Source organism: Cyprinodon variegatus, unplaced genomic scaffold (genome assembly GCF_000732505.1).
Source record: "Cyprinodon variegatus isolate N-32 unplaced genomic scaffold, C_variegatus-1.0 Scaffold131, whole genome shotgun sequence".
NCBI classification, from domain to species: Eukaryota; Metazoa; Chordata; class Actinopteri; order Cyprinodontiformes; family Cyprinodontidae; genus Cyprinodon; species Cyprinodon variegatus.
This window is the reverse complement of record NW_015150584.1, coordinates 380,836-403,410: the sequence shown is the minus strand read 5'-3', so window position 1 is coordinate 403,410 and position 22,575 is coordinate 380,836. Positions and strand designations below refer to the sequence as shown.

Genomic DNA, 22,575 nt, shown 5'->3' with positions numbered 1-22,575 from the left:
TTTTTTTTCGATTTTCCAGATTTTATATAAATGCCAGGCAATTTTTATATGAGACTGGTCCTTTTTTTGTCAATGATAATCTGCAAAACTGGGATCGTTATGAGTACAAACATTTTTTATTTATTTTGGAATTATACATTCATATAAAACAAGCCAATAAGCACAATACCTTATTATAAATGATAAAAAATTGTTAGTTTTTGTACTTGGTTTTTAACTTTAGTCCTAAAGAATATCTGTGATCTACAGGACTCTGAAGACATATAGACATCACAACCATCAAAAATATCATGAGATATTAGCTTAAAATCTTATGGGTTAACAACTGGTTATGGGATTTTTTTTTCCTTTGACAAATATCCATAAAGTAAAATAAAATTTCCTTTATACTCTTATGTATGTGCATGTTAGAAAACTTGATCATGTTGCCCTTTTATCTAAGCAACTAGTCAATGCACAAAAAAATATTGATTTTCATTGTAACATATCCTTCCCCCACTAACATGAAATGTGATAACACCTTTGTCAAATGTTGGGAAAGTAATAAGTCAAATGTAAGGGTTTATTTCAGGTCATGGCATGGGATGCTGAATACTAAAGCTGTCTCTGTACTTGTAGAGCTTTGCAGACTTGAGACGGGTGGACCTCTCTCTAAGGTTGCACCAGATGCAGCACTGTGCTCCTTCTATTTCTCAAATATAGCTGACCTAGTTTTTTGATCCTCATTAATGACCCTGACACCAAAACAAGAAAAGGTCTGAAATAATGCACAGATTAATTGAAAAAAAGAGGTATATTTAAATGTTGAATGGTAAGTATGTTTGTGATAAAAACAGCAATTTCTGGATCTGCATTTATTTAATTTTATAATAAGACTTTATGAGATATAATCCTTGTTACTATAAGAGAAGAATTTAAAGAAGTAACCTCACATGTACTTGTATATGTGTAAACAATTAAACATTAGGTTTGAATGCTCCCTGTCCTGTTATCTGATATTAATACAGTAAATCTAAAAGTGTAATTTCTTTCAGGAATTAGACTTGAAATCTTGATGATGGGTGGAATTTTCCACAGTTGGTGATTAACAGACAGAATAGGGCGACAGACCGAAAGTCCAACATAGATGTGCTAAAGACTTTTAGTGGTTCACGCAGCATGTTGTTGGTATTCTTTTGTCATCCTTAAATACATCTGTACATATAGTACAGTAAAGCCTCCATTAGTTTACTTGTTGGTACAAAAGCTATGTTTCCATGCATAAAATGTCATGATCTCATTGCAAGAATAGTAAGGTTGTACTATTTTTATGTACACAAGTAGTTTAAATAAAATGTAAGATTGGACTAAAATGGAGTGATGATTGCATACTAGTTGTAGTATTCTGATATTGTCTAGCCACTTAAAGTGAAAATACGTAATGTTGATGCAGGATGCTTCTGTCAGCTTGTCTCATCCAGCATAGCTTGATCCCGATGGGTGTTCACACGCATGCCGATAGTCAATTAGCATAAACCACCCCTGTAATTCAGATTTTGATTTTATTCCGATCCTGCCAAATCTGATCAGAATATTTCGACTGGCACTTTTACAGGACATGTACAGTATATAGTCCAGTGACTTATATTCATGTAAAAGTAGCGGTTGTATCAAAGGATAAAAAAGTGAGATGAGATTCTAAGTGATTGTTTGGAAAGGATTTAAAACATTCTACTTGTTTGATAGATTAAAGTTGAAACCACTGTATTTGAAATGCACTTAAAAATCTACACATACTAATGCCAAAAGCTAACAAATAAATCTTTAGCTCAAAAATCATTTGGCCTAAAGTTTTTATGTGACATTACAGTTAACATGTTTTTGCTGCAAAGACACATCACTGAAAGTTAATTTTCTGTTTGTGCTCTATTAAAGGGGAGCATTCTCTGTGGTCAGGAGGTGTGTGAAGATCTCCTCTGGACAGGAGTATGCCGCTAAAATCATCAACACCAAGAAGCTTTCTGCTAGAGGTAAGAAATGCAAACAAACATGTAAGAACATACCTAAGAACGCGCTTTACATAAATACCAGAAACACGTCCTGCTTGCCACTTAGTAGAGGGCTTGAAATAAGAATGCAACCACATGAGTGTCAGCTTGGTATTTTAATGATATTTAGACACACATATACATCAGACATGTAGGCTGAAGGAATGGTTATGTTTTTCATTCGGTTTGCCGCAGGAAAACAAAATGAATATGTTGTCCTATATTTTCTAAATTGCAGTTCTAGTGTGGGATTTTCATTCCCATTTGTTTTATTCATATTTGTCCTTCAGTTTTTTATGCAAATATTAGTCATACTCACTCAACCTTGTGTGTGGGTGTGTGTGCGTGCATGTGTTCTGTATTGATTCAGGGCTCTAGTTGGTCTTGTTGTCCCAGGGGCAGATCTCTTGCGAAGCCGACCCAGTTCTTTCACATCCGTCATTGTAATTGTAGCCGCTGGCCTGGTTGCCTCCAGCTCGGAACACACACACACCCCCACACACATACAACCATATTCATACCCAAGCTTATACAGACACACTCTCCAACGTGCACATGCAAGCACAGCCGTGACCCAGCCTATTTGTGAATACAAACCTGTAGGGTGTTGCGCCTCTAAGGTTTCTTTTCTTCCGTCAGAACCCACTTTTATCAAGCATATGATTGTACAAAACAGGAACTGGTACTAGAACTGTCAGACAACTAAAACTGTTAAACTGGTAATGTCCTTAGTATTTTAGAACCCAAAATGAAGCTAGCAGTGACAACTGCTTGACCAGACTGTTGGTCTTGGTTTGAGTCCTGGTTTATGGTTGGACGTCACCTTCAATCTAACCTGTTCCTGATTAAACCTGGATTTCAGGTTTATATACTCTGAGGTTCATGGGATTGATTTCAATGGATGACCAACCCCATTCAAGAATTACCTTACCAATGGCAATGGAGAGACATGTTCTCTGGAGTGTTTTGTAATCCAGAGGTCTAGTTTGGGTTGGACAGTTGCAAGAAGAGGGACACTTAATTGACTGTATTGTTTCAAGTAAACTGTTGAAGTCGACTTGTTGGTGTTTGTGTAAGATTTTTCAGTATAACAAGAGATTTTGGAAAATCTCATGCTCCAACTTTTATAAGGACAGTTTGAGGATGATTGAATGAATTTGAGCAGAAAATGCAGGTAAGACCCTCTCATCCAATATTGGTGTGTTTTAAAAGCATTGTCAAAAAACCACCCAAAACACATTTTTAAACCCTTGGGGAAAACCTTTGTTGGAAATTGAAAGTAGATCTACTCAAAATATTAGGTTCTAAATAAATACATATAAACACTTAAGCTATGTTTCCATGCACAAAAGATTACATGAATATGTATTCAGACACATGAACAGAAAATAGTAATAACATAAATAAAATTAAGTAACAAATAATCAGAATAAACTAATTGGAATGTAAATGTAAACTTGCCAGTTGGAATATTCTGGCAAACTTTCTATTCACTTTAAGCAGAAATGCGTCATGTTGAGGTAGGATATATAGAAGGTGTCTATATTGTCATTGTCAATTGGCATAAACCACCCTTCTCAGTTGTAGGGATGTGGAAAAATCAATTTGGCGATATGTCATGATTTTCAGCTGCCCAATATAGTATCGATCTTTCAGTTCCTAATATTTATTTAAAAAAATAAAAATAAAAAAAACAGCACGGATTCTGATGAACATATACAGCACTTGCTTTTTTTCTATACATTTGATTTTGATAGCTGGGAAAAATATTGCAATATCATGATAATATTGTATCGTGATCCAAGTATTGTGACATGTTGTATCGCAACAAGCATGCCAATACTCACTCCTACTCAGTTGGATTATAATTTTCTTCAGATTCACATCATGCCGAATCTGATCACAATGTTCCAACTGACATGTTTACATGACACGTCTGTATGTGTATTCTAATTACAAAGCTAAATATTTGTATATCCTGATATACCGCGCAGCCCTAGTACATGCTCAGATGTGAATACTCAACTTTTTAGTCCAGTGGTATGTAGTTCAAGATATTTGTCTATAAGTGACCTATAATTTAAGACTAAAAGATGCAAAAGAATCTTTCTTCCTCTGAGATTATCAACAAATACATCAACAATGCTGCTTATTTGCCACAGTCGACGGGTTAACAAACCCTCCTATCACAATGGCAGATGAACTCTGCACTAAAAAGGCCTACAACGACTTTGCAGAATCTCTCTGAAAAAATACAGGATATTAGAAAAGCATGTTGCACATCAATGCTAACTACAGCATCAATGTTGCCTCTAGTTAGAATATACTGTTAAATATTCTTGTGAAAGTACAATCTGTTGGGCTCCTTTTGGCATCAAGACAATTATTCTTATTGCCCCCTTGCCAGACAGGACACTGTAAAAAAAAAAAAAAAAAAAAAGAATATGCTGTTAAAATGTCCCAATTCTGCCCAATAAAACTGTAAAAGTTTAGATGAGACTGCCCAGCAGCTAAGCTCCTCTCCCTGCTTTCTTGATGTTTTACCCACAGGTTTGCCAAAAAAGTCCATCAAACAGCTGCAGCTGATCCAAAACTCTGCTTCCCATGTTCTCACTAGAAGTAAGAAAGTAGAACACAGGAACCTGGTTCTGAAGTTTTTTTCACTGGCTCCCTGTAGCTCAGAGAATGGACTTTAAAATCCTTCTGTTAGTCTATAATTCAATCAATTGATCAGCATCTCAATACATACCAGATTTGTTGTCAGTGCATCAACCTCCCGGACCAATTAGGTCTTCTAGTCCCAGACTACTCTGTACACCCAGAACTAGAACCAAACATGGAGATGCAGCATTTAGTTCCTATGATCCACTTATCTGGAGCAAACTTCCAGAAGACTGTAAAAGTGCTGAAACCCTGAGTTCTTTTAAGTCAAAGTTAAAAACACATTTGTTTAGAGCTGCCTTTGACTGTTGAAATTAAGATGTATTATTAGTTTAAGGTTGTGGTCCAACTGTTTTGTTTTCTTCTCCGCTTTGATCATGTTTCTTTTACTTGCTTTTATTCTGTTTTTTTTTGTGGTCCAATTTTTTTGTTTTACAAATGCTTTTTTTATTCTGCTTTTATTTTTCTTCTCTTTATTATCCAATTTACATAAAGCACTTTGAATTGTCCATGTACTGAATAGTGCTATACAAATAAAATTGCCTTTCCCTTACATTATTTATGGGGAATGAGCTAATGGTCGCATGCTGCCGGTACAGATCTGGTAGTGACAGGACCAAACAGAGCTCAGCAAGAGGGAATATTTAAATTTGATTGGTCATCATGATTGCAGAACTTCAGTTTCTGCAAAGCAGATGTACTCCACCAGTCCTAACCAGCACAGCCCAACAAATAAAACTCTGCCTCCTTATTTGCATATAAGAACATGAAATAAAAGGAGCTTAAAATGAAAAACAGAGTTAAAGAATGAAATGACCTAATACCTAAACTAGCTTTACAAAATGAAAGTGTCACAAAATGATGCCCCATTATCAAATAAATAAATAAATAATAAAATGCATAAAGAAATTATGTAATTAATGAATCTTTGATGAGATATAAAAATCTTGAATTTTAATAAAATGAGATAGATATTGTAACATACATTTTTTCATTTCATGGGTATATTTATTTAATGGAATATTTGTTGAAAATGTATCGATAGCAGTATTTATTTATTTAATTTTGACTGAAACTGCTCTCAATATAGATCTGGCCAATAAAACAGCTCTAATAACTTGGCAAAAAAATATTTCAATTCCAATGATAGCCCTTGAGATTTAATGTTTATTTTGTCTACACCTGTGTAGCAGTATTTCTATATATACGTATTGCATTCTGTGCGTTACATTGCTCTTTCTTATTTCCATTATGTATTCCCTCTTACTGCTGTCCTGTCCTTTAAATGGCATGAAGACTATTCTCACGATTTTTCTCTTCTACCCGTGTTGACCCTCACTGGGTGCACAGTCGGTAACGGACACCTCGACAGAAGGATCAGTGTCTCAGCGCTTGCATGGACAGATTTTCCAAAAATACTGTGAAGAAAAAAACCCTGCTTCAGCATGTGTGACTGCATAATAAAAACACACACGTTACCTCTTTGCTTGTGTATTAAAGGTTTATGTACAGGGCATGCTTACGTGTCAGATATAGGTTTTATTGCTTTATGTGATAAGCTCCAGAACTGCAACTCTGATTCCTGGTTCTCTGGCAGGATCATAACCCCACCCCCCCCTGTCGTATGCAATTGCATGCGTGTGTGTTAGTATCTGTAATTTTCCAAGGTTTAAGACAGGACTAGAGGCTGAAATGCTGGCAGATAAAAGCAGCGTGTGCGCATTGGCTGTTTCTGGTGGTGTGGGCATGTATGTGCGGTGGTCTTGCTGGGGCCGGTTGCTCCCTTTTAATCTACAATCTTGATTATGCAGCATTTCATTAGGAGCAGCGGATGAGTCAGGGAACAAGAGGGGGAAAGAAAAAATAGCAAAAGCGGAATAAACTTGTAGGAAGCAGAGAAAAGGAAGATAATAAGAGAACTGATAAGTCAGACTTTTTTGGGTTCATGCATTGAGATTCACACAGTGGTTGATTGTGCTCCCCCTTTATGCACGTGTCAATGTCCTGTCACTTTGTCTCTGCTTCCTATCTCTTGTCACTTTAAATTTGCTGGTGGTGCGCTGTGGATGTGTGGGTGTGCGCTGCCGTGCTGTTGCTCATGTATGCCTGTAATCCCTCTCGTTTTTAACTGTCATAAATGTGAAAAAACAAAGCTTGTTCATTTATTTTTTTCCTCAGATATTGCACTGTACAATCCACTAAATGGGGACAGGCTTGTGTTTTTGGATGCAGCATTTCAGTATTTGAGGATTGTGAGAATTTATCATGAATTTCTCCTTTTTAATGATGATAATTTTCAGCTAACCTTTGGTCAAAACAGGCTTTGAACTGTAACTATGTGCTCTTGCATTATGGCAGGATAATTCTTCCATATGTAACACATTTTGAGTCTTTTTCTTATCACTAGGCACAATTATTTATCCATGAATACCCCTTTTTTATGTTTTTTTTTAACTCCTATGTTTCTCCACTGTCACTGTTTCTCTGATTCACCTTGCTTTGTTGTGAGGTAAAAAGAGGGATTGCGGAGGCATGACGATTTGTATGTTGGGGAGGGAAGGATATGGAGATTTGAGCAACGGGAGGGAAGGGGAATCACATGACTCACTGGGTACTTGAAGGCTAAAAATAAATGCTGGTCGTGCTCTCATGCTGTCTGTCTCTATCTGACACACATGTGCATGCACACGGCTGTGAAAAAATATTACACCTTTTGAGCAGAGCTAAGGTTTCTGGTTTCAGTTAAAGCCTTTAATTTAAAAGGCTTCCACTGCGGAATCCGTATATGTGTTCAAATGCACAACATATCTCTGTCAGTATACTGTATTTTGTGCGCAATGTGTTTGCAATTTATTACATTAATAGCGCGTTGATGTCAAAGCATGTTGTTTCATGCAAAGATAAAAAATGCACCTGATATGAGCTGGATTGGTTTAAATTTTGGATTTGGGTATTTGTGGGTTAAACGTTGGTTAATGCAAGCTTATGCTGACATAAATGTGAAAATATCAAAACTAGGCATGGGCTAGTATGTCATTTTTACTACATATCCTTAAAACAAAATCTTGTTTTACTGTACTATCATATTAGCATGAAAAATGTATACAATAATCTGCTTTTTTTAAAGCTCCTTTTTAACAGTTGCTTTAAAACTCAGTTTTGTTAGCAAAAATGTTTAGTTTATATATGCTTGAGGAAAAAAAAAACACAAATACACTTTCAGCCAGCTGATTTGCAGTGCTGCAAATAGGTTTGGGGGGTTTGGGTTTGGTGCTTTAGTACTTTATGCTCATAAGCACCAGATTAGTCATGTGTTGACCTACTGTAGTGCTTTCATACATGTGCACTCAATGGGGATTTGCCAATCTCTACTGCTAAGAACAGGGAGACTATTTGATGTGCCTGGAGTGATGCGGAAGGAAGGGTTTGTCCAGATTGCTGCTTATACAAGAACTACCACTAAGTAGAGGCAACGTTTCTAGAAAGATGTCTCCATATAGAGGCCTGACCGGTCCTACCTGACTCTGTTCTTTGGCTATACTATCACATTCCCTTGTTTCGGTGATTATTAAGCTTTAAAATACTAACTTTAAATTAATTTTATCTCACACAAGTAGTCCTGTGCTTGTATGAAAAGCCTCTCTAAGATCATACTTTCAACACGCTTGTTGAGCTGAAAGATTCTGTCCTTGTTTAACCTTCCATTGGGACATTTTGAGTTCTTATTTTGAGTATTTATAAAGTTTAATGGAAAGCGTCCTGAACAGATGAGAACAAACAAATGAAAACCCATCCTGAGGGCCCATCCTGCTAGATATAAAGGAACACTTTCAGCTGAAGAAATAAGCTGTCTTTAGAGGATAATTTCCTCTTAGTAAAATAACTGTCATATAACTGTAATCTAGAAATGAAAATTGCAGCTGTTACATTCAAAATAGCTCTTTGGTGACTTGTGCTGTAAGGAAAGAACCTGCAGCATGACAAATAAGCCTAATAGTCTACAAGAACAGCATTCTTAATTATACACCCTGTGATCCCTATGTCTTTTTGCATGCTGTTTGTCCTCCCTCTAGTTTTTCTCCTTGTCTGGCCCCTTAGCAATTAATTTGTTCTTTAAGTGCTGTGCTATGTGCAGTCAGTAAAACAGCAACACAGAACTATTAGTCCTTTATTTTGCTGATATGTTTTTATAGCTTAATCAAAAAAATTAATTCAATTCAGTTTATTTATATAGCACCATTTCAAGGCAAATATGATCTTAAGACACATTACAGAGAGACAATTTAGCAAGATCATACAGTTAACAGAAAATGCAACAAGCAGCTACAATGCCAATGGTAAAAACGACCAATATAAACAAGAGGATGAAGCGGAATTGAAAAACGATAGCAAAGAAAAAATTTAAACGGCTGACACCTTAAAAGTTTTCTCACAGTTTTTCTCTGACTGTACTTTTCTTCTATTTTTTCCATTGCAGAGTCAGCTACAATTGCAACAGTGCCATCTATAGAAAAGGAGAGAACACAGTGTTCTTTCCCAATCAAGGTATAACCTACATACAGCGTAACACGGTGTAACCTACATATTCCCAGAGAGCCCTCCTATGAATTGAAGACATCCATTTTCCTTAGAGCACCCAGAGCAGATGAAACACTTGTTCAAGTCTGAAACAAAGTAGCCCTGCAGGTGCTTTCCTGACATAAATAGCAAGAAACTTTACATATGCCAGTGTATAAGGTAAGCTATCTTTATTGCCATCATATTGGCATATCCTGATATATCAACATATTGAGGCACATTTCACGTCTTTTGTTTTAAAGCTTTTGCTGGTGATACTGATTTTGCTCAATTTCCATTTTCTTTTAGAATCTTTATATGAGAAAATTATGGAAAGCATCCAAGATACTTTGAATTACAGCTGCCATAAAGCTGTAAGCAGATTTTATTCCCCTGAATTATTTGCTTTAATGATAACCAAAATAGTATTTATAGATTTTGCACCTCTGAAATTGGAAAATAGTCAATTATTTCTAGTGCTACCTCATATGCCAGTGCTGTTTCCCCTATCTGCATCATCTATTACGTTTTCAATGAATTATAAATTTCATGCGATATGATAAATCTGTATTTTTTCGAGTCTTTTTTTACAATGTTAAAAAATTACTGTTGGAAGATTGAGTGAACTTTTTTGTACTTATTCCTTAATTACTGAAACAATCGAGAGAGGTTGATATACAGTGTAGTATTTAGAGATCATTTTAAAGAGCTTGCCAAATTCCCTGCATTTCAACTGCAGGACTTTTTGTGTCAGATTAGACGGCAAGGATTGTTAGCAGCTGGACGTGCCGTGAAGAGTACCACAGGGTCTGGTTCTTGGTCCATTAGTTTCTGCAGTCTACATAAAATATTTAGGTTCATTTTAGATGATAATATAACATCTTTCTGATGCAAGAATACGTCTCAACTAACTTTTTAGTTCCTTGCACTCAATCTCTTGCAGATATTCAGAAGATCGTGTGCATCTCCATTAAAATTGAACATGATGACATTAGCCTGAACGTTAGTGTGATCTACTCACTGGCTGACTCCTGAAGCACTTTTATCTTTGACACCAGCTACCTTTGTTATTCCTTTGAGGGGTGAAGCTTGGAAGTTATTGGTTTCATAACTCTTCTTCTGTTGGTAACCGGCCGATGGTGATAGTGTCTCTGCTTTTTGAATGGTTTTATTAGGCCACCGTGTTCTGTAAGCTGAAAAATGAAATGGTATGGAGAAAGATTGTTCCGCTGTTGCTCACTGAGCATATTACACTTGCCTCATTCAATCTTTTTAATTACAATTCTTAATTAATTTAGAGGGTATTATTTCTTATAACCTGCTGTATTAAGTTGGGTTTGAATTTGTGGAACTATATTTTAATGCTTTGTTAAAAAAAGATTATTTCTACTGTGGTCAACCCAGACATTTTTCTTTTTGCAACGTTGGACTCTCATTTGAAGGATTATTTAATTTATTTATCATAAGAAGTGCAATGACAGTTGCTGGGAGTTTACTGTTGTGTAGGTTTTTAAGACATAGATTTTAAACAGGAACCATTAGAATTATGGTTTAATTTTTTGTTGCTTTATGGAAGTGTTAGGGTTAAGCTTGGCTTCTCCCACGTAGGGATGGAGAAAGCTTTCCCAAATCCATCAATTTAATTACAGTTTGAAGCTTTTTTGTGTTCTTCATTAACATAAGTGTCAGGGCTTTTGCTTGACAATCTGACAGATTCTTCAGAAGTGACAGGGTGATTTTTAGTCCTGGTAGTGTTGCCCTGGAATTGATCGTCTTTATGACTTCAGACATCAGGATCAAGAAATTCAGTATAATTGTTTTGTTGAATAATTTTGTGGCAGTATTTGCTTTCAAAAGGAACTGGTTTGCAAATCAGATAAATATATATTTTTATTCCATTTTCACTATCACGTGGTAACAGATGTGTTCTTGCAAAATGATCTGTTACTCTGTGTGCAGCTATACATATAAATGATTGAAGATTAGCTAACGACTTTAGCCATTGTGCCTTGAGCATGCTTCCAAAGTGTAGTGGGAATGTTCCTATGAGATAATTTTCAAAAAATCATTTTAAAAAGATTTGAGCATTGAGGCACGCTCCTTCATCACACTGCAAATAGCCTTGTAAAAATAGGTAGGCTTTGGTTATAAAGTTCTGCCAATGGTCAACAACAGTACACTGATGTGTTTGGCACATTAGCCTGTCCCTGCCAAGTTTCCATACTTGTTACAATGTTAAGGGCTGCACCTAGAAGTGGTGGAACTAGCTCGTGGCTAGGTTAGTTGTTTACAAATGCACCCAAAGCGAAGGGGTCATCCCTGGGCTAAGTGCTTCACTTTCCATCTGTTGTGCACAGATGAGGAACCAAGGCAAATGTGGCAGATGAATTAAACTGGAAGTGACTACAAAAACTTTCTCTTTGTCTGCAAAAAGCATGAAGAAGGAAGCAAATTAGATGTGATTCTTAAGAAACGACTGAAAACATTGTTATCCTTTTTTATTGAAATTCATAAGTGCAAAATCTATCTCTGATCATATTTTTAGTTTATGGCAGAGGGAAGCCTGTTTAAAAGAGTCAAAGGCAACTTTAATGTGCTCTTAAGTGGATTTGAAACAGGATCACTTGATCGTACCAAATCAAATATTCTTTTTATTTTCCATGATGTTTTAGAACTGGAAGGCAAAATGCTGCAATATCTTATAGAGCAGTGGATTGACTGGATTTCTCCTGATGGTGCCAGTAGAATAAAAAGATCCAAATAACCAATGCAGATTTATAGTGTGTTCAAACTTAAAATCCAAATAACTCCACTTGCAGACTGTAATGATAAAATGAAAAAAATAAAAAAATCCTTATTCACACAACATGCATTAATTGGCAATCTGCTATTTAAAAGTGCTACACCAGACAAGTTTTTTTCTGTGTTATCGTTTGTTTGTTGAGCCACTGTGAACTGTAGTTTTCTGTTCTTAGCTGACAGTATTTCCTAATATTCTAATCCTCTTCTGCTTTAGCCCATCTGCTGTAAAGTGTGTGTTCAGAGATGGGATTCAGCAGACATGGGTGTAATAAGCAGTTTTTGTTCTGGATTTGTATATTCTTTGACTATTGTCCGAAACCCCCTAAACTTCACTAGAATTTACGGACCAAATTATGGCTTACGGAGAACCGTATAACATTCAGAGACCCTTCATTCCTCTCTCCTACATTGTGATGCTGTTATTTCATAGGCTAATTTGCTATAAGCCATTAGACATGTGTACCTAATAGAGGGGCAGATGAGTCGGGTTAAGGTAGCTCTCAAGCCTTGTAATAATATAATCATTTAGCGTGGATCTCTTATCTTTGCAGGCAAAATAGATGAATAAATGTACTCTATTTTGTCATTAGACAACTTTATGACTCGTTAAATATACGCTAAGAAAAAATTTGGCTCAGCCATTCTTCTGGTGGTGCACTTTCTTCTTGTCAGAGAGTTAACAAACAGTGAAGTTTGTCATGTGATCATTGGCTTAGCAGGCCTTTTTAACTTCAAAGATTTGAACAAAATTTTGTTGAGGTGTAAAGATGCTATTAAGTTTTTAAGTGAAAACTATTTTAAGTTCTAATAACATGTCAACACAAATGTGTGTGAATAAGAGCACAAATTTAATGTGCATTTTTAAACAAAAATTTTTAGTATGCTGAAATAAACTAGACAGCCTATTCATCATTTACAGAGTAAATCAGCACAAATACATATAATATTTTGTTTACAGACCTATGTGGAAATTATTCTCTGAATCTTCTAACTTTTAACTTACTTTTAAGATCAAGATATGTTATCACCTTCTAAACCACTGCCAGCAAACTTCAGGCAATGAGTCATCAACATTACTATAAAAGATGTTAAGCCCCTTGTTCTTTGCAAAATTAGTTTAATTCAGCCACATGGAATGGTTTTCAAGATAAGCAGTGTGTTGGGCTAATGCAACAGCATAAAATGTCATCTTATGAGTTAGTGCAACATTTCATTTCCAATTAGGAGATTTTTTTTTTAAATCAGCTTTATATTTTAAATCACCCCATGTCATTTGGGAATTTAATGTATTCATTTCAATTCAAATATAAATTCAATGTTGGTGATGGAGCAGTGGGTAGTTCCGTTTCCTTGCAGCAAGGAAGTTCTGTGTTTGATTCTGCATGGAGTTTGTATGTTCTCCCTGTGCATGTGTGGGTTCTCTCTTGGTACTCTGGCTTCCCCCTATAGTCCAACTAACCAACCTGTTAGGTTAAATGAATCTCTAAGTTGTCCTTAGGCGTGTGCATGTGTGTTCACGGTTGTACCTCTTCGTGTGTCTCCGTGTTGCCCTGCGAGGCGACCTCTCCAGGTTGTATCCTGCCTCTGGCCCATAGACTGCCCGAGATATGCACAGGCTCAACAATGACTCTGGAACAAGTGGGAGAAGATGGATGAATTTAATGTGTTAAAAAATGAATACAGCTAATTACATTTTTGTTCATTTCAATCAATCATTATTTTAATTAATTAAATTCTCCCCCTAAAATTCCTAAAATGGAGATCATCAAGATCATCAAGATTTTTTTGGCAGTTCTAAAACTTTTCTTGCTTTTTTTCCCCCTGGACGTAGCTTTAAACTTTGAGCTTTGTAATTTGAACTCATTATTTTTGCAAATTTTTTTTTTTTTTTGTCATTCAATCATGGCAGGTGAGGCCTGAAGTTTTTTAAGATCCTGTTCTGTTCTTATATAACTTCTGGATGAGTTGTTGAACTGCTCATGAAGTAACTTTAGTCAACCGAGTCCTGTCGAGCCCTGTCAAGGCTCAATGACTGTTTCATTATTTCTTAGTTCTTTAGATTAGGATAGGTGTTTAGAATTTTGCAATCTTTTTGAGTACTTAATTTTTAGATTTGTGGTTTAAAGGAGAATTCCGGTCAGCGAGGAGTAATCATTGGATCATTATCTATACCTAAAACTAATATGTTCGCTATGATTTTATGAATGTAGCGTTAATCAGTTAAAAAAATAAAAACAATTTTCATCGCAATCACAGCCTGGCAGCGGCCATTGTTGCCCAAATATTGTAGCACCTCACTAATGACATCTTTCGGCAGTGACGTCACTGTACGAGAGCTATAGTTAGTGACACATGTGCATGGCAGTTGGATGTTGTAATACATTGGGTAAAAGTAAAAAAATAATAAAAAAGTTTTTTCACCTTTCCAATTCATGATCCACAATGGACGGGTTCGTTGTTGGATTGCCAACTTGAAGAGGGAGGATTTCTCCAGTAATGCACATTCAAATGAAATTTACTCTTAAATAAAACATGTATTATTTATTGAACAGTATGTAATAATTTCATATTTAAAGTACCTTCAGAAGATTGAATTCTGAATATGACTGGACTTTTTCTTTAATTCATATCAAAGATACTTTATTGATTGAAAAGTGGAATTAAATATTGTTTCAACTCTCTGTTTTTTGTTATTGTTGTTGTAGATATTAAAAGCTGTTGGTTGGAAAGAGGTCTGTCTTGCACTCAACATAGAGAAGCCTTTGAGAGAAGAGGCTCTGTTGTTGTTCAACAGTCTTTACAAGAGGATGGACATGGTTGTACATTGGTTTTTCATTTTAAGAAGAATCCTTCTTTCTATAGGAGTTGGTAGAACAGGGCCAGCCTTTTTTTTTAATTAACTTGCTTATTAGTCATTTGCTCTTATGCTGCTACCTCAATAAATCACGGTAAATGGCCTGCAATTATATAGCACTTTTTCAAGTCCTGAGACGTGAACAAAGAGCTTTAAACTACATTCACCCATTCACACACACACTTGCACACTGATGGTGGCAAACTACATTGTAGCCACAGCTGTCCTGGGGTCACTGACAGAAGCGAGGCTGCCGTACACTGGAACCACAGGGCCCTCTGACCACCATCAGTAGGCAATGCAGGTGAAGTGTCTTGCCCAAGGACACAAAACACTGAAAGTCTGAGCTGGGGCTTGAACCGTCAACCCTTCAATTTCAGGGCAAACTCCTGCACCTATTGCATCTATTCCCTTCATAAATGATGTCAGAAGAGATCACAATCTCCACAGCAGACTTATAGAGGATATACAGCATCTTGCTACAAAGATTAAAGACCCTTTTAGTCTCCTTAAGAAGTTGAGTCTGCTCTTTCCCTTGTTTCTGACAGTCAGGTGAACAATGAGGTGTTTCTATGGTAATGGAGTTTAACTTGTCGTTTATTTTAAATCTTTTATCATCTACCTTATTGCATTCCTCTCCCTTGTTTTATTCACATTTAGGATCAGATGATTGCTTTAATATAATCCAGCAAATGGTTCACCAGCTCCTTGTTCTTATTTTTTTGTCTGTCTCTTTAGGAATGTGAAGTAATCTGAGTAATTCTATAGATGTCAGGGCTCTGTCTTTTCCTTAAAGTCAGAGGTGTACAGAGTCAAATGAAATGGTGAATGATAAATTTGACCTTTCAGTCTCACAAACTTTGTTCTGATTATAATTTTTTTTTGGTGGTCTTTGATCTAGGTGATTGTTAACAAGGGGGATATTTATTCTTTTATATTTCCAAGGTTATTTTTTATAGTTGCTTTTTCTTTAATAAATTAACTCAGGTTAGCGTCCTCTGATCAAAACTATACCTTGCTCATCTAAATAGTGTGCTGCTAGTATACATATTCAGATTGTTTTTCTAAGCTTTGAGTCATTAATACAGTCTTTTTTTTTTTTGGTTGTTTTTTTTTTTTTTTAAGAAATAGTATTTCCTTTTTTTTAATTATCCTTCAATGTCTAAAATTGAGTTACTACTTTCTGTTCTGAAATATAGAATTATTGGGCATACAAGATGTGAAATTATACTCTTAAAAGCAGTACACTGCTGTGATGTGTTTGCACACGTGAGCCACACTAAATGAGGAAATGGTTGCTTGCTTAGTGGTCTGGAAATTTTCAGATTTTCTCATGATGGACATGATGCAATGATTTTTAGGGGTCAGTTTGGAAAAACTGAAATTACAACACTATGGAGAGAGTAAATGAAAACCTTTAAGATTTAATTCAGAGTTGCGTATTCTGTGTCTCACACTGTTTTTTTGTTTGCATTATTATGGAATTTAGCACTGGTTGGGTTTTTGTTCGATTCTGATATAAATGTAATGTTAATTAAAGTTTTGATCAGTGATTAAATCAAAGTAATATGTGTCTATCCTGATGATATTCTAAAACCCCATAAGGTTGTTGGGTGGCCATTAGTGCTGTGGCTAGGTAGATTCCAGGCACGTTTGCAGTCTGTTGCAGGACAAGCACATATGGCACACAATCATACACACATGCACTTATATGTAAAATATTTACAATCCATATTAAACATTTTTTCCACAGTTTTAGTACATCACTCAAACTCCACACAGCTATCCCTGGTATGGCCAGCCTTAAACCCCATGACTTACTTGTGTCCAAAGCAGAATTGCTTATAAATGCAGCTCTAAAGACAAATAGGAATGAAATAAATCAATGTTGTTTCCACTTACTTAAGGTGTCTTTCTCTCATTTTAATATTTAGTCCCATTAATGTAGAAGGAGATACCTTTACAAATAATTTCTGACATTTAGAATATAGGACTGGGATGACTGCTTAGAAAAAAATGTATAAATGCCTCTGTACTTCTTCTAGAATAAACAAAGCTAAAAGCTGCAAATTCCAAGAAATGAGTCTTGTGTTTCAAGTTTTTCAATATTTTGTAAGTAAAAGCCAGAAACTTTGCTTCCTTCTAAAAGTATTTTTTTGTCTTTCGGCAGTCATATGCCTTGTAGCCTCTAAACTTTCAATATTATTTCTAAGTGTGCAAAATAAGTTGAAAGAAACTAACCTATTTCATGACTCTAAACAGAAGATATATGAAAGAGTCACCAGATGTTTGTGGTTTGGAAATGAGAAATTACCTGTGATTTAGCAAATTTCAAATCTTTGATAATGAGGTGATTCATTTCCTGGCTTTAAGAAAACAGAATTCTCAATAACAACAGCTTTCAGTTACCATTAGAGTGACTCAAAATTCTTTGCAGAAATATTTCCTTTATTACAGTAATGTGTCATAGCAATTCTTATTGTAAATAATAGAAGATATTTTGGTTTGACACTGAAGTGAAAAGCTTTTATGTACCAATTACAGCCTTGAGAAGTTGGGTCCCAAAGTTAATTAGCAGCAGACTAGAGTAGGTCTACATATGTGCATATACAGCACCTTTTGAAATGCTTACCTTTTGACATAGTAAGCGAGGAATGGTTGAATAGTTTTGCAAGGCACTGCAAATAGAGATCCAGTAGAAGAAGAGAGACTGTAGTAAAGTAGCTGTTAATTTAACCAACGTAAGCAAAGTACCTCTCAAAGCCTAGGCAGCTACAAGGGTCGCGTTTTTGCATTTTTGTCACAGACTTACACTTCATTGTTAATTTTTTTGGAGTGTCAAGCAGATTTCAGACTTGCTTGCTGCAGCAATGTTTGCACTGAAAGGGATTTACTTGCATACAGTTGTACAACAAAAAATCTACTCATGCGCTCTAATCCGAGTTACCAACTGTTTCTTTGATGTTATTTAATAAGGACCTCCTCAAAGAAGTCAAAATCAAATTAGATTGGTGAATGGTTTTAACATCAGACCAGATCGAGAAACAAACTTTCTTTCTCACATTTAAACGCTTATGGACCATTGGAAACATTATCAGCTATATTTTTGAATTTTTGAGTTATTTATCCCACCTTAAAAGCTGACAACCTTGAGTATTAAAAACTTGAATGGTGTTTATGCCTACAGACCTACTTTTCTTCAGAGTTTGATAGTTCCATGGAAACTCTCAGGATGTCTGCCATTTGCATGCACGGCTGGTTCCACTGCAGAGGAGAACGGGAGGCCTGGCACTCTGATTGGTGGAGGAGTTGCTAGACAACAGATGTCCAGCTAGCAAGGAGGTGTATTACCTGTGGAGGAGGGAGAGAGAAATACAGAAAAAAGGGGAGAGCACAGTGAAAGTAAAGGCTGGAAAACACTTGAGGAGGAGGAGAAGTGTAGGTTTCCTGTGACAGACATTTGCAGCATGCAATTTGTTGAGAAGGAAAGCACAAACTGAACAACATGGCTGCGCCTGTGTGCATGCTTTTCATTTCAGAAAAGCAAATGAACCCACAAGTGATTTGCCGCAAGTTTTCTCAGACAATGAATAACATTTGATAAAAATTTGTTTTCCTTTTTTTTTTGCAGTAGCAGCAAATAAAGAGAATAGAAAGGACACCTCTTTGTGTTGCAAAGAAAATAACTGTTGCTTGAAAACCTCAGCTAAGACCTATTAAACCGATCTTAGAAAGTTTGCAGGTAAAAACACAGCTGAGACAGTTAGAATGAAAGAGACACTCAATAAGTGCTCTTCGGTGACATTGTCAGACTGTGGGAGAGATTGGTGACCTTGCTCTGAGGGTCCTATTAATAAAGCAATGTCGGCTGAGCTACCCTTGTTTCAGGCTCTGCATGTGCCTCTGCTCTCTGCTGTTGTCTCCACAGCTGGCATTACAGTGAAATAATAATAATATTCAAATGGACATGTCCTCACAGACAGCATGACACATCGGCTACGTCATAAAGTAGCTTTATTATGCTCAATGAGCTGGAGTGAATAGAGGTCTTTACAGAATAGACATATTGTGCCTCTTATTTACAAGATAATTTTCCAAAGCCATTATTAGGATAATTTAGGATTTTTGAAATTAGGTCTTTTTAAAAGACTTGTGGTGGTTAATATCTTAGCTGTAGATAATGTTTGATGAGTTTCTTCGATATAAAGTCTAATTTAGTTTGTCCAAAATGCAAATGGAAACAGCTTCTGCAAAAAGAGATGAGACCAATGCCCCTCTAGTACTAGTACCAACTGACAGGGTAGAAAAACTTTTTGCTTTTTCATTGGTAATGGCTATATGAAATGGTTATAATTGTTATGTGCCTTCTAACACCTCAATGGTTAAATCTTTGGATTATTTTGTATGAGGATCAATTATAACAAGCCAGCATTAGCTTGCCTTTTTTTTTAATTTTTATTTTTTTTTACATTAATTGTAAATGCAAACAACCTCCCCATCTATGCAAGCATCATAGGAGTACATAAAAAGGTCTTCCTTGTCAGAATAAGTTACTGTTTAAAAAAGCAAAATGGTATGAAAATCCAATAAATTTTGTTCTATTAGACATTTCGTGTGTTACATCTCATTTTATAATGGGATGAATGTTAGGTTTGGGATAATGGGTTCACTAGGGCTGGGTATTTTCGCCAAAGTCCTGAATCGATTCAACTTTGATTCATACAAATCGATTAATATAGATTCAATCTGTTTTTAAAATTATGAAAGTGGTTCAACTGTGTTTCAAAATGCTCATGTATTTTTTTATTTTTTCCTGTCACATTAAACACCAAGTGCAAACTTGTAAATCAAACTGTTTAAACTTGAGATGTGAACAAAACTGTCTCAAAAGTGCAAACTTATTTGTGAAAAGTGAAAAAGTGAAGCCTCACTTGAGCAAGCGGGCGTGACACAGTGGGGACACAGCAGACGTGTGAACTGCATGAGCTGCATTATCTTCACTGCATAAACCACATTTGTAGCGTTGTCTGTAACAACTGCAGGGTGTTTGCTGCTCAGCAACCATTTGTTAATGTCTATTTGCAGCTGTCTGGCTTGAAGTAATCTTGAGTGCATCTTTGCTGCTCATAAAACTAATCTATCTCATTCCATAGACATCGATTTAGCAAAAACGTAAAGGAATCGATCCAAAATCGATTAAATATATTTTTTAACCCAGCCCTAGGGTTCACATAAAAATGTTTTGCTTTGGCCCCTCTTGGTAACAACCAAGAGGGGCCAAGGATGGATGGTTGTTAGCTTTGGCATTCAGGATCAGCTAATCTGGATTTATAAATGAAGTCCTCCGATGCAGTTAAGAATTCAAAAGCTTAGCCTCAGTGACATACTGACCATAACATTGATTTAAAGAAACCAACTTCAAAAAGAGAAATTAGTGATGAGATTTTTTTTTTAGCTCATCTCATGCAGCCATTTCTTTCTGAAGACGTTTCTGGTAAACGGTTTAGTACCGGTAAATGTTTTTTTTTTCTTTGGTTTACATGTTTAAGATGACGGAAATACAAATATTTCTTAATCTTTTGTTTTGTCACAACACCGTTATTCATTTGTGAACGTATAAGGAAGGTAAAGACACAACATTATTTCCTTTTTTAATTTCTAGATTTTCTAGAACTGACGAGGGGAAAAAAAGAAGCCTCCTTAGCTTTGAATGTGTGTGGAAAATATAGAAGCTCCTGATGTTTTCGTCTACAGATTCTCCTGTTTTTTGTGTCCTGGGGGAATTTAAAACAGTTTTTTTTCACAAAACATTCGTATGTTACTTAGTATGACAACAACTTTCTGACTTGGAGTCCAGTTAGTGGACTGACATATTTGTGTTCTGCTTCTTGTTCATAAAGTAAAAAAAAAAAATCAGTGTGATCACCCTGCAGAGAGCTGTAATCACCTGCGTGGGTTGCCATATCTTTTTTTGGGCTGTGCTGCATCAAGGCAGCAATAAAGTCACCTCTTTGTTGAAAGAGAAAAGCCATCACTGAACAGAGGGGGAGGATTGCAGTTTCAGCTTCCAAGTATCTAGAACTGGATCTCCCTGCGAAGAGGCTTCATAACCAGTCTCATCATGATTCAAACAGTAACAAAAAAAAACATACAAAAAAAAAAAAAAACTGACTCCAAACCTCCAGGAGAATGACTGGTAAAACACCTATTTATATTGCTGGTAAAGCTGTATAGGTGTATGAAGATGTATTCTTCTGTATAAAACCTCAAACTCAACGCTATTCCTGACATTTGAATTGAAAAAACTTCATGGATGGGAAGCGAAACGTCTTCAGAGGGATTGTTTTTAATTTTCTTTTTTTGGAATGACCTATTTACATTTGACACGTGCTGACAGAACTGACAAAGAGCCCTAAATAGATTTTGTAACATTTTATGAAAAACTAGTCCAGTTGCCTCTGATTTAGGCCTGTTTTGTTGTCATTACTTCACCTTTTAGTGAAGTTTTGTTTTGTTTTTTCTCCTTCCAAAATTTTCTTGTCTTTTCTATAAGGATTGTTTTTTTTTTGGTATTTGATACATATTGTAACACAACATGTCTGTTTATGAAAATAGTACTCACTTACTAGCCATGTATTAATTTAGTGAGAAAGAGGGTTGATACTTAAAAATCAAAATTGCCATAATTGAGTGAAAGTGGTTAGTGGGCTTGTATAAAGTACAAAAAGGGTGGATAGAATCTTGTAAGGAATAAACAATTCACTGATAGTGAAAACATTTTTTAATGATTACAATGCAATTGCTGTTTAATATTTATCTAGTTTTTCATCTTAAGTTTGATTGCCCTTCTACATATAGTTTTACTCCACAGCCCCAGTGTAGACATTGAAATGATTTATTAATGAATTTGCAGTAAAATGTCATCGCTTAAAATGCAACTTTCAGCTTTTTCACATCTATTTGGGGTTTTGGCTTCTAGCTTAAGTTTAAATTGTTCATGATAAAAGAAAACAGGAGAGGAGAAATGAAGGATTTTGATCTTGAGATGCATCGATCCAATACTTGGACCGGATATCCTCTTCGATATTGACTAATTAGCTTGACCCGGTATTGGCGATTAGATATCAGAGGTCCAATCCAGTGTGCCTTACATGGAACTGTTATTTCCTTCTTTTTACGGCTCATTTGCTGATAAATAATCTAAAGTGTATTTATATCTGTATTTTTATACCTTTTCTCTCATGTTTATTTTAAGGTTAAAGCTTGACTCAATGGCAAAATATATGGTTCAAACATTCATAAGTTGATTTGGACCGATATCGGATATTGGCTGATACGCCCACTCCAGGTATCGGTATCGAATCGGAAACAAGCTAGATCGGGAAAAACTGTATTGGGGCATCTTTGCTTTGAACATGGCATGGTTATCAGTGCCAATGAGGACCAAAATGTTTGTTGTTAAGGGAATTGTTCAGAGGTTTCCGATTATGGAAAATCAACAGTAACTCAAATATCTACCCATGTTAACCCCTGAAATCTTAAATCGGCTACAGGAGTAAAAAGAACAAAAAAAAAAAAAAAAACACCATCATGTGTTGCTTAAGTTCACCAAAACGAGAAAACTTTGCATCCCTAGAAACAAAGTTCAGCAGAAACTTATAAGACAACTCTGCA

The 22,575-nt window shown here is 35.8% G+C and overlaps 1 protein-coding gene across 12 annotated transcripts in view; it reads left to right on the top strand.

The window, feature by feature from the left end:
* Positions 1-22,575, top strand: part of camk2d (calcium/calmodulin-dependent protein kinase II delta) — a 61,728-nt gene that overhangs the window by 4,528 nt on the left and 34,625 nt on the right. For all 12 annotated transcript variants that reach the window (XM_015376218.1, XM_015376215.1, XM_015376217.1 and 9 more), the window contains exon 2: positions 1,915-2,009. In XM_015376218.1, coding sequence (XP_015231704.1) covers positions 1,915-2,009 — 95 coding nt within the window. The remainder of the gene's footprint in view (positions 1-1,914; positions 2,010-22,575) is intronic.